This window comes from Phyllostomus hastatus, unplaced genomic scaffold, assembly GCF_019186645.2.
Source record: "Phyllostomus hastatus isolate PE091 unplaced genomic scaffold, TTU_PhHast_1.1 phas_contig_65, whole genome shotgun sequence".
Taxonomy (NCBI): Eukaryota; Metazoa; Chordata; class Mammalia; order Chiroptera; family Phyllostomidae; genus Phyllostomus; species Phyllostomus hastatus.
The window spans coordinates 130,977-144,608 of NW_025333932.1; the positions used below are offsets into that span (position 1 = coordinate 130,977).

General features: G+C 36.6%; 1 protein-coding gene across 1 annotated transcript in view; it reads right to left on the minus strand.

Annotated features, from left to right (window-relative positions):
* Window positions 1-2,209: 2,209 nt before the first annotated feature.
* OPRK1 (opioid receptor kappa 1) overlaps window positions 2,210-13,632 on the minus strand; it is a 28,271-nt gene continuing 16,848 nt past the window's right edge. The window contains exon 4 of the mRNA XM_045849476.1: window positions 2,210-2,742. Coding sequence (XP_045705432.1) covers window positions 2,210-2,742 — 533 coding nt within the window. The remainder of the gene's footprint in view (window positions 2,743-13,632) is intronic.

Sequence of the window (13,632 nt, forward strand, 5' to 3'; positions counted from 1 at the left end):
AACACATTACTCTAAGTTTGTTTCATTATTTCATCTCTGTTAAAGTTTTGCACTATATAAAAATCCTTCAAGAAAATCTCCTCATCCCTAGCTGGTGCAGCTCAGTGGATTGAGTGCCAGCCTGTGAATAAAAGGGTTGCTGGTTTGATCCCTAGTGAGGGCACATGCCTGGGTTGTGGGCCAGGTCCCCAGTAGGGGGCACATGAGAGGCAACCATGAATTGATGTTTCTCTCCCTCTCTTTCTCCTTCCCTTCTCTCTAAAAATAAATAAATAAAATCTTAAAAAAAGAAAAAAGAAAATCTCCTAGGTTTTACCATTGTAAAAATGCTTCTATATTTCCAACTTCAGTAGGATTTATTTCTGGAACTACTTGCTTTGTAGATATCCTTCCTCTATGATAGCCAAGATTTTTAACCATGGGGTGAATGTTAACCAGCATTTAAGTCATTTCTATCTATGTTCATTTATAAAACTACAAGGACACCTAAGAAAAATGAATAAAATTTAAGAAATGCTCAAAAGAGCTCTATGTTTTCATCTTGAAACACCCCACTTCACTGTCATTAGGCATCTGTATCAGGTTCCATGAAAATCGGAAATTGACAAACTAATTGAGAAACACCATCATACTAAAATTCTGAAGCCACCTTCAATCCAAAAGGAGAGAGCATATACATAAGAGACAACACACAGTGAACAGAACTTACAGTTATATAGGTCTACATTTATATGTCTTTGTAAAGCCTGTATACACTTTTGACTTTCCAACTAAATTTCAGAGGGTGCTGTCCTAATAACACAACATATAGGCTAAAGAAAAGATGGGTGTTGTTTTTATGTTATCCCTTTTTCCTGCCCAGGCAAATTACAGAAAAAGCCATTATCTATGAAACCTGAGGAGGAAAATGAAAGGGGGAATTAATATATCATCTGGAAGTTTCAGCAAAATCACCCTAAATGTGATGCTCACAGCACTTTCCTCTCAAGTACAGTGCAAGGTATGCACGAGCACCACAAGTGACATGATGTCCTCATTCAGCTTAGTTAGGAGCACTCTTACTGTTTATTGAAAGCCACAAAATATCTTGAGATTTAATGAGCAAAATGCTCTCCCTTCATGAAAACAAAGAATATGGTAATATCTATGTATTCATAAAGAGATGTTGCATATAAACTAGATTCTGCAACCAGGCCACCACCTAGTTGTGAGTTAAGTATTTTGTGATTAATTAACACAGAAGTTATGAACACTATTAAAGGACTCATTGGTGTTCAGGTAGTTGGAAAAAGTTGGTGCTGTTGATTTCCAGAGAGAAGCTTACATTGCAACAAAATGCCTCAGCATCAACTCTAGATAACTCAGGATATTATTAACATGCCCTCAAGAAACTGCTGGGCTGGAAGGCAAATCCACCCTTCTTTACATATATACAATTATTTACAGATGAAATATATATACTTTTGGTAGTATTTAAACCACTTTATGTTCCTTAACAGCAGCACATGCTTTATCATGAGATTACTTATCTGAATAGCATGCTAAAAGTATAGTTTTTCAAGAAATTAAACTATGTTGAAAACCATCTTTTGCATGTTTAAATACCAAGATATTTTTCTACTGTATATGAACATTAGACACTTCAGGTGTTGGTCCACATCATTCTTAAGGTAGAATCCTCACCACACAGCCACATGAAATGCATGTCCACATAGTACAAAGCAAGTGGAATGGGTCCTGGTAATGTTGGCATTCTTACTGAGGTTGATATTGTCAATGTTAAACATCTGAATTGTATGCCCAAGCTCTGAAACCAGTGTTTGTTTGTTTGTTTTTCAAACAGAGCTTTTGAAATGATATTGCATTGGAAGGCCACAGCAGCTAAGTCCTGAACTAAGTATAGGTAACTAAAAGAAAAAGGCTTGTTTCTTGTTCATCAAAGGAACTGGGAGCCAGCCTTGCTTCCCCTGTGCTAGAGAGGAGTGGTATTTGCTTTCTTGAACCTTTGTACTCAATCCTTCAGCCTTGATGCTTCCACTGACCTGGGTGGATAAAGCAGCCTCATTTACAACTTCAGCCCATGAGATTTCTGAAAGTTTGTTAGAAATTCTACTTTTCCATATCAGACTGCAGTAGTAATCTGAGTTAAACCTAGATCATTGAACTCTTCTCTTCCTAGAGAACTATAAGAAGACATCTCCACGACTAGTCATACTGGTTTATTTATCCCATCAACATCCCTCAGGTAAGCAGGATCCTGAATCGTATTTCTGACTCTACTAGTGTTCTGTCGCTCCATCCTCATCTTTATTGGAAAGCAGAAGTCCCTGAAACACCTCTTGAAATTTTCATCAAGAAAAGCATAGAGAATGGGGTTTAGGCTGCTGTTGGTGTAACCTAGGGCAATGCAGAAATAATAGCTGGAGAGGGCAGCGGTGCTGTGGGAGGTGCTCCCCAGAGCCTCCACAAGGATGAAAATATGAATGGGAGTCCAGCAGATGATAAAGACTGCCACCACCACCAGGACAAGCCTGGTAATTCGACGGAGGTTGCGATCTTTCTCTCGGGAGCCAGAAAGGAGTCGGACGCTCTTTAAGCGCAGGATCATCAGCGTGTAGCAGATGATGATGATGATGACGGGGATGACAAAGGCAAATACAAAGACGCAGATTTTCATGAAGAGGTCCCACCAGGAATAATCATCATCTGGGAACTGCAAGGAGCACTCGATGACATCTATGTCTGCAAGAGGTGAACAAAAGCAAAACAAAATACAAAAAACTTATTATCACCATGGATACAAAGTGTTTAAATACTTTTGATTGCACAGGTACAATTATAGTGTGATGATATTACTTGAAGCACACTACCTAACTGGAATGAAAGCCATGTGTATTATTAACCATCCTATCTTTCTGCATGGAACAATGAACCTAGAACGTCACCATTTATTGGTAACATACACTAAACTACAGAATAAATTAAATTAGCTATCAATATGAATTATCTAGCTGTGGATACTGGTTTCATATTGATGATTTTCAGAACAGCTAAATTGTTAATTTATAGCATAAGCACTTATTTACATTTATATTTATTAACAATTCTCCCAGACCCAAAGTTCTGGCAATAAAAGCTAGTATTTATTAGTATTAATGACTAAACATTGCACATCTAGCCATTTAAATGAACAAAAGCCAATTTGTCCTAAAACATTAACTGGTTTACAAAAAACCATTATGAAGGTCAGTAAAAATTTACATAAAATTTGTCTAAATATGATCCAGGTATTGTGATTTAGTGGAATAAATAGTGACTCTTGTGATTAAGGACATGGCTGAAATGTGAACAACTTTTGGAGGAGGAGAAAAAGGTGGAGGAGGAAAAGAAACATCAGAAGAAGGAAGGGGGAGGAGAAGAAAGAAAAGAATCATCATTATCAAGGAAATTAAAAAATCAGACACACTTTTCATTTTTACCAAACATTAATGACATAACAGGTAAAATAAATATTTGTATATGATTACTTAGAAAACTGCTTTATTTGCTCTGCTCCTCTCTTTGGAGTCATATTATTATTAGAACAACAGAGACCAAAAGAGCAGAGACCCAGGATAAGTACCTTTGATAATATTTTCACTGGGGATCTGCCCAACCCTCCACAGCTCCCCATTTTCCCCAAGCAACAACCAGCCCACATTTTTTCTTCCTGCCTCTGAGCAGTTATTGAGCACAGAACAGGTATAACTCCTTTTGTCCTAATCCTTCCTTAGAGATAAAGTAATCGTGAGCAATATTGAGTGTAATTTCTATAATGAAAATATTTTCTCTGACATTGCAAAAATCTGATGTTAAAAAATATTTCACCCTGATATGATTGTCTAGCCACTATGATGTATACCTGAAACCAATATAAAATAATACTGAAAGTAAACTGTAATTAAAAATAAAAATACTGTTTTAAAAAGAAATATCTCAAAATATTATAGTTTTTATTTTGCAATAACATTTGGGAAACCAACTTGGTATATATATGGCTTGGGTGTAGGCTATATATAAAGTATTCAGAATTATTTTTCTTATACATTGCTAATAAAAAGCAGTTAAAATTTTAAAAATATATTTTACTCTGAGTTTTACTTGTCTATTGAATCTGGCTTCCTCAAAGGTAGAGAATTTTTTTTTGTTGTTTTTTCTGCTTAACTTTTCTATATTGCAACATATTTTCTTTTTTGCTGTTGACCTCAGCTTAAATATCACTTCAGAGACATTTATATAGAAATCGATCCATGTGAATAGTCTCTTATGCTGCAAATTATATTATCTTTATATTATACTCATCCTACTTTTATCATTATGTCATGACAGAAGCTCTTCTGTAATAACTTGTTACCTTTCTTAATGCTTTTCTCTCCATCCAGAATGTAAACTACTCTAAGACAGGTATCCAGACTGCCATATTCAATATTTAATCCCTACTACATAGGGTGGCAGAGACATTTGGTGCTTATGAAGAATAAATTGTGAAATAAATGAACACATGAATACCACATGGAAACCCTTAAAAATATGAACTGTACTAGTGTAGTCATACAGTGATTACTATGAAGGAATATCTGCTAAGATAAGCAAAGCACCATAAGGGCTGATGTTTAACTTGGATACATTTTTTTGACTCTAAGGATCAGCTTTCTCTTGAACAAATTGTCCAGCATGTAGTAGAAGCTCTAAAATATTTGATAAATGGGAGAAATAATTAACTATGGCTACAGGTACTTTTTCAAGAATTTGGAAACTAATTATAGCATGGAAATATACTCCAGAAATGTCAATGAAGCTTAATTTATACCAAAAAGAGAAAGGGAAGTACTGAGGCAATCATCAAGAAAACTCAAGTCCAGCATACCATTTTTATAAAATGTTCTGTTTCAGAAAGGAGAGTGCATCTTTAGCTTTAAGGACATGCATAGTCTAAAAATAAATAGACAGACAAAGATAATCTGCGCAAAATGGTAAGCAAAGGAAAGCAGGAGAAGCTATAATTACATTAGACAAGACATTTTAAGTTAAAAACTATTGCAAGAGGCAAAGAAATTCATTATATAATTACAAATGTTTTAATTCCTCAAGAGGATATAACAATTATAAATATGTATGCACTCCAAATCAGAGCACCTAAACATATAAAGAAAATATTAACAGAACTGAAGGGAGCTATAGGCAACAATATTGATAGTAGGTGTCTTCAGTACCCCACTTCCAAAAATGAATAGGTAATCCAAATAGAATGGTCAGTAAGAAAAAAGCAGATTTGAACACTATAAATAAAATAAGCATAACACATATATAAAAAATTCCATTCAAGAGCAGCAGAATATACATACTTCTCAAGCACACATGGATCCAGAGTAGATCATACATTCGACCACAAAGCAAGTCTTAATACATTTAAGAAGATTTAAATCATATCAGTGTATTTCTTTTGACCATATGAAAACCACATGAAAAGAAAAATCAGTATGAGGCAGAAAATTGGATAATTCATAAAAATATGGTTAAGTAATCTCCAATAAGTTTGCCAAGAATACAAAGTAGAGAAAAGACAGTCTCTTCATTAAATGATGCTAGGAGTACTGATAGTTGCATACAAAAGAATGAAATTGGACCTTTATCTTATAACAGACCCATAATTCAACTAAAAATGGATTAAAAATCTAAATTTAAAACCTGAAACCATGAATCTCCTGACAGAAAACATGCAGGAAAAGCTACTTGATATTGGTTCCAGTGATGATTTTTGAGGATATGACACCAAAAGCACAAGCAACAACAACAAAAATTGAGATTACATCAAAGTAATAAAACCAAAAATGCTTCTGCAAAGGACAAACACAATCAACAAAATGAAAAGGCAACCTACAGAATAGAAGAAAGTATTTGCAAACCATATATTTAAAAAGGGGTTTATATCTAAGATATACAAGGAACTAATACAACTCAATAGCAGAAAATAAAATAACCTTATTTAAAAATGGGCAAATAACCTAAATAGACATTTCTCCCAAGACAACATATAAATTTCCAAAGGTTTATGAAGATATGCTCAACATCATTAATCACAGGGGAAATACAAATCAAACCACAATGATATAACACCTTGTACCTGCTAAATTGGTTTTTATTGAAAAAAATAAGAAGTGTTGGCGAGGATGTAGAGAAATGAAAACACTTTTGCACTATTAATGGGATTGTAAATTGGTGCAGGCATTTTAAGAAAACAGTATGGAGTTTCTCAAGAAAGTAAAAGCAGAACTACCACATGATATAGCAATCCCACTTCTGGGTATTTATCCAAAGGAACGGAAGTCAGAATTTCAAAAGATACCTTTATTTTTACGTTCATTGCTGCATTATTCACAACAGCTAAACATGGAAACAACCTAAATATCCATTGATGGATGAATGAACAAAAAATATGATGTATATAATAATCAGACATTATTCAGCCTTAGAAAAGAAGAAAATCCTGCCATTTGCTGCAATGTGGATGGACCTGGTGTGTATTATGGCAAGTGAAATAAGCCAGATACAGAAAGATAAACATTGTATGATCTCACTTATATGTGAAATATAAGATAGTCAAACTTGGAGAGGAAGAGAGTAGAACAGTGGTTTCCAGGGGCTGGGACAGGGGAAGGGTTAAAGGGAATATGGGAGGTGATGGTCAAGGATACAAAGTTTCATTTATTCAAGTAATAAATAAGTTCTGGAGATATATTCTGCAGCATAGACTCTATAGCTAACAGTACTATACTGTAGATTTAAAATGTGGGGTGAGGGGGGAATGGAGACAACTGTACTTGAACAACAATAAAAACAAGAAATATAAATAAATAAATAAATAAATAAAATGTGCTAAGAGGGTAGATGTTATGGTAAATGCTCTTAACACTCACACAAAAGCAATAATAATGAGGGCAGGAGGAAATTTTGGAAGGTGACAGATATGTTGATGGGGGTGATGGTTTTATAGGTATGTAGTTACCCTCGAGCTTACTGAGTTGTATACAGCAAATATGCACAGCTTTTTACATGTCAACAATAACGTAATAAATTATTTTTAAAACAGTATTTCTTTTCCTTTTGTATTAATATTAGAAGATTATAGCTTTCTTTGTACATGTTTTGGTGCTTCATGGCTGTCATAAATATAGTTAGCTCTAATATCTAAACTAAAGCCTTCCTGGTGTGTACTTTTAAAGAATAATTCTGTTTCTAGTAGTAGTAATAATAATAACAATAATAAAAATAATAGGCAGGCTATGAATTCCCAAAATAAATAGTACACACATATAAGATATAAATATAATTTAAATGTTACATTTAGTATATTAAGTATATAAAATGAAAATTTTCCTTTACACAAGAGCCCTTCAGTATTGAAGGAAAACCCTACAGATGTTGATAAACAAAAGCAATTAGGCAGGATCTATTAATTTATGATGTCAGATGATGATATTAGCAGCTAACATATTTCAAGTGCTCACTGGACTCTGGGTACTGCTTTATCAGCTTTCCATATATTGACTCATAAGATCAGGAAAACGTCCTAGGACAGAAGTGGAAAACAAGACCCTTGGGCCAAATCCGGCCCTCCATTTTGTTTTATCTGGCCAGCACCTTGTTTCTACTGGGGGCATCCCCCAGCTCTTGCTTAAATGTTAAGGAGTAGTTACATTTATAGTCTCAGAATGACATTCAGCCCTTTGAAGGCAACCATGAGGCTGATGTTGCCCCTGGTGAAAGTGAATTTGACACTGCCCTAGAAGATAGGCCCTACGATTAGTCCTATTTTTCAGATGAGGAGATTGAGGCATAGAGGTCTAAGTAATGTCTCCAAAGTGACACTGCCCATAAATGGTGAAATCAGGATTCAATCCCAGGTAGTTTGCTCCCAGAATCTGTGCCCTTAACCAGAAAGAAATACTGTCAACTCAGAAGCAGTAATCAAGATTTTTTGTCCAGGTGGATGTGTTCTATACAATTAATGCCAGATTCATTTCAGTGAGCACCCAGTCCAAGGACTCAGGGATCAGCTCAGAGACCAGGGAGGTTGCAGCCCCCAGGCCCGATGCTCCCGGGTCTGCCTCAGGGCACCCAGGAGAGCGAAGTCACCGCTCCCTCCCAGGACAACAAGGATTGAGCAGCACAAGGGGAGGCCTTGTTGCTTGAAGGCACAGAAAGGGGAGTTAGATTGGGAGACAGTCACACAAGGACTGCAAGCACCCATGCATAGCCCTGAGAAGGGTGAGGGCCCCCAGCCTGCACGACCAAGCGCGGCCTGGCGGTGCGCTGGCGCCCTCGACCCGCTGAGAGTGTGTTTCTGTGGAAGACCCAGACCCCACAACCCTGAACTAGGAAAGGGCATGGGTGTTTGAGGGTTTCTGGAGTCTGCAGTGGTGAACTCAGGGGAGCATGTGCCCCTTCGGGATTCCCAACTCTAGGGATGTGAACCTGGAAAGGACACTGCACTTACAGGGTTCCTGGAGCCCGCAACAGGGAAATTGGTGGAAGTGTACGCCCCTTCACTATTCCAGGAGCCTGCACCGTGAACCAGAAAAAGACACAGGAACTCTGCGGGGCCCGGAGCCCAGAGACCGTGGCAGTGAGCTCCAGAGAGCATGCTTGGGAGTGCCCATACCCACATGCAGGGTCCTGCGGGAAGACACAGCATCTGCTCTGGAGAAGTCCTGCTGCTAATCCTGGGGACAATACTCGAGAGACTGACTGAATTCTGACTGGGAAGAGTGAAAAGCATTCCATATGTCCCTCAGCCTGCTGAAGCCAGTGAGACCAGAAAAAAATGGTTTGGCCAGTTAGAAACAAGAGGGTTTTTGGCTGTTGTTGTTGTTTGATTGTTTGATTTTATCTTTTTTTTAGTGACTTTTTATTTTTTAATTCTTATTATCTTTATATCTCTCAATTCCTTATGTTTCTCTTCCTTCCATCCTAGTATTATTCCTTTCATTCCAAATTTATCTCTCCTGGATTCCATCTTCTGCTTTTTTTTCCCTTTTTCCCGTTGAGCCTGCAAGTTACTGCAAATTTGTATTATCTATTTCTCACTTTTAGGACATTTTTTATTTTAATAGTATTTTGGTATTCTTTTTCTTTCTGTATAACCTTCTTTGCTTGGCTGGTTATACTGTCATTTGATTGGTTCCCCCTGTTATCTCATTCACAGTGTGTTGATAATTTACTGTTCTTCATTTGTGTTCCATTAGTACACATCTCAAGGTTCTATACTCCTTATTCTTGTTATCTAGATCTCATAGATTCTGCCACATGATTGTTGCTTTAATATTACTGTAAATAAGACCTAGTTCATACAATTGTAAATATAACTCCACACTCCTCCCCATCGCAGCCCACTTTGCAATTTTCTGAACTATATTATTGTGGGAGTTGTCTCTATTCTTTTACACACTACTCCTATTTACTAATCTTTATTCCCACCCTACCTCAGAATCTGACCTCCCACAGCCTCACAGCTTTCTAGGTCCAAATCACAATCCTTTCATCCCCAATAAGAGTCTTATCTTCTTTCCATCCTTTCTAAAACGTAGCTAGTGGGTGGAAGATCACGGTTAACACTATAAGTAGCCAAAGGATCTTTCATCTCTTCTCTACTGGCTGCTACTGTAAATATCATAGAATACTGTCTTGCTGTCTTAAACCATTTTGCCTTACTTCTCCAACTGATCACAAAAAAGAGTAGAGCGAAGCTGTGAACATCAGGATACATGAAGGAGACTGCACCACTGAATCTCATAGGTATTGTACCACAGAAGTTCACATCATAATCACAGGGAACCAGAAAAGATCAATTTAAGGAACAGAGGCTAACAAGAAGAGCCTCACAAACAATGAGAAGACAAAGGAAAAATTCCCAAATGAAGGGAAAGGAGGAAGCCTCAGAATAAATGCTAAATGAAATAGAGGCAACTCAACAATCAGATATTGAGTTTAAAGAAATGATTATCTGGAAGCTCAATGAATTCATAATGAGCTACCAGAAACTACAGGGAAGATACAACAATCTCACTGCAAACTCTATCAACATGAAAAAGGAAATAGAAGCTCTCAACAAGGGCCAAGAGGAAATGCAGAATACAATGTCTGAACTGAAAAACACAGTAGAAGGAACAAAAAGCAGGATCGATGAAGCAGAAGATGGGATTAGTGAATTGGAGGACAAAGTAGGAAAAAACACCCAGTAAGAGCAAGAAAAGGAAAAGAGGCTCAGAAAAGATGAAGAGGGATTAAGAGAAATTCAAGACAATATGAAACATAATAATATCCATATAACAGGGATACCAGAAGAAGAAGAGCAAGGGAGAGAAATCCTATTTGAAAAAGTAATGATGGAAAACTTCCCTAATTTGATGAGAGAAAAAGTCACACAAATCCAGGAAACACAGAAGGTCCCAATCAAGAGGAACCCAAAGAAGCCCACTTCAAGACACACCATAATTAAAGTGGCAAAATTACAAGACAAAGAGAGAATCTTAAAGGCAGCAAGGGAGAAACAGGAAGTAATATACAAGGGAGCCCCAATAAGGCTAATAGCTGACTTCTCAATGGAAACACTCCAAACTAGAAAAGAATGGCAAGAAATATTCCAAGTAATGAGAACCAGAGGTCTGCAACCAAGGCTACTTTACCCAGCAAGGCTCTTAATCAAGATAGAAGGCCAAATAAGAAGCTTCCCAGACAAAAGCAGTCTAAAAGAATACACCTCCACCAAACCAGCTCTGCAAGAGATCCTAAAGGGACTGCTTTAAGGAAAGGAAGGAAAAGAGAGAAAGAGAGAGGAACACACATACATAAATGGCAATGAATAAGTACCTATCAATAATAACCTTAAACATAAATAGATGAAATGCTCCAATCAAAAGACATAGAATAGCTGAATGGATAAGAAAACATGACCCACACATATGCTGCCTACAAGAGACCCACCTCAGGATAAAAGACCTGCACAGGCTCAAAGTGAAGGGCTGGAAACAAATTTTTCAAGCAAATGGACAGGAAAAAAAAAGCTGGGGTAGTAACACTCATATCAGACAAAATAGACTTCCAAAAAAGGGCCATAAAGAGAGACCCAGAAGGTCACTTCATAATACTCAAGGGAAGAACCCACCAAGAAGACATAAACATAGTAAATATATATGCACCCAACATAGGATCACCCAAATACATAAAGAAAATCTTAGAGGACTTCAAGAAAGATATGGACAGCAACACAATTATTGTGGAGGATTTTAACACCCCACTGTCAAAAATGGACAGTTCTTCCAAAAAAATGTCAACAAAGATATTGTGGCATTGAACAATACCCTAGATGAAATGGACTTAACTGATATATACAGACCTCTCCATCCCAAAGAAGCTAAATACACATTCTTTTCAAATGTACACAAAACATTCTCAAAGATAGACCACATGATAGGACACAAAACAAGCCTCAACAATTTCAAAAAAATTGAAATCATACCAAGCATTTTCTTGGATCACAAGAGACAAACTAGAAACCAACCCCAAGGGAAAAAACCCAAAACACTCAAAATCATGGAGATTAAATAGCATGCTATTAAACAATGAATGGGTCAAGAATGACATTAGGGAAGAAATCAAAAGGTTTCTGGAAACAAATGAAAATGAACTCACAACAACCCAAAACTTATGGGACACAGCCAAGGCAGTCCTGAGAGGGAAGTTCATAGTGATACAGGCATACCTAAAAAAGATAGAAATATTTCAAACAAACAACCTAACCCTGCATCTACAAGAACTCAAGGAACAACAACAAAGACAGCCCAGAGCAAGCACAAGGAAGGAAATAACCAAGATCCGAGTAGAATTAAATGACATAGAGACTAAAAGCACAATTCTAAGGATCAATGAATCTAAGAGCTGGTTCTTTGAAAAGATAAAAAAAATCGACAAACCTTTAAGCAGACTCATCAAGAAAAAAAAGAGAGAAGACCCAAATAAACACAATCAGAAATGAAAGAGGAGAGATTACAACTGATACCACAGAAATGCAAAGGATTGTAAGAATTACTATGAAGAACTCTATGCCAAGAAATTTGAAAACCTAGGTGAAATGGACAAATTTCTAGAAAAATATAATCTTTCAAAACTCAATGAAAAAGAAGCAGAAAGCCTGAACAGACCAATAACAGCAAAAGAAATTGAAGCACTAATCAAAAAACTCCCAACACACAAAAGCCCTGGGCCAGATGGTTTCACAGGAGAATTCTACAAAGCATTTAAGGAAGAGGTAACCCCTATCCTTCACAGACTATTCAAAAAAATCCAAAATGATGGAAGACTCCCAAACTCATTTTATGAGGCCAACATCATCCTAATTCCAAAACCAGATAAAGACACAAGAAAGAAAGAAAACTTCAGGCCAATATCACTGATGAACATTGAGGCTAAAATCCTCAACAAAATACTGGTAAATCGCATCCAACAATACATTAAAAAGATCATACACCATGACCAAGTGGGATTCATTCCAGGGATGCAAGGATGGTACAATATTCGCAAATCAGTAAAGGTAATACATCACATAAACAAAAGCAAAGACAAAAACCACATGATCATATCAATTGATGCGGAAAAAACATTTGATAAGTCACAGCACCCACTTATGATAAAAACACTCAGCAAAGGGGGAATAGAGGGAGCATTCCTCAACATAATAAAGGCCATGTATGAGAGACCTACAGCCAACATTATATTCAATGGGCAAAAATTAAAATCTTTTCCACTAAGATCAGGAACAAGACAAGGCTGTCCACTTTCACCACTTCTATTCAATATAGTACTGGAAGTTTTAGCCACAGAAATCAGACAAGAAAAAAAAAGGCATCTAAATCAGAAAGGAGGAAACAAAACTGTCACTGTTTGCAGATGACATGATAGTGTACCTAGAAAATCCTATAGACTCCACCAAAAAACTGCTCAAACTAATAAATGAATTTGGCAAAACAGCAGGATACAAAGTCAATATCCAGAAATCAAAGGCATTTCTGTACACCAACAATGAAACAGCAGAAGCGGAAATCACGAAAAAAAAAAATCCCATTTGAAATAGCAAAAAGAAAAATAAAATACTTAGGAATAAACCTACCAAAGAGGTAAAATACCTGTATTCAGAAAACTACATAACACTTAGGAAAGAAATCTAGGAAGACACAAACAAATGGAAACATATACCCTGTTCATGGATCAGAAGAATTAACATCATCAAAATGTCCATACTACCCAAAGCAATTTACACATTCAATGCAATACTTATTAAAGTACCAATGGCTTATTTCATAGACATAGACAAACACTTCAAATATTTATATGGAACCAGAAACGACCCCAAATAGCTGCTGCAATTTTGAGAAAGAAGAGTAAAGTAGGAGGGATCACAATACCTGACACTAAACTATACTACAAGGCCACTGTAATCAAAACACCCTGGTATTGACATAAAAACAGGACATGGACTAATGGAACAGAACAGAGAGCCCAGAAATAAACCCAAGTTTCTACGGTCAATTAATATTT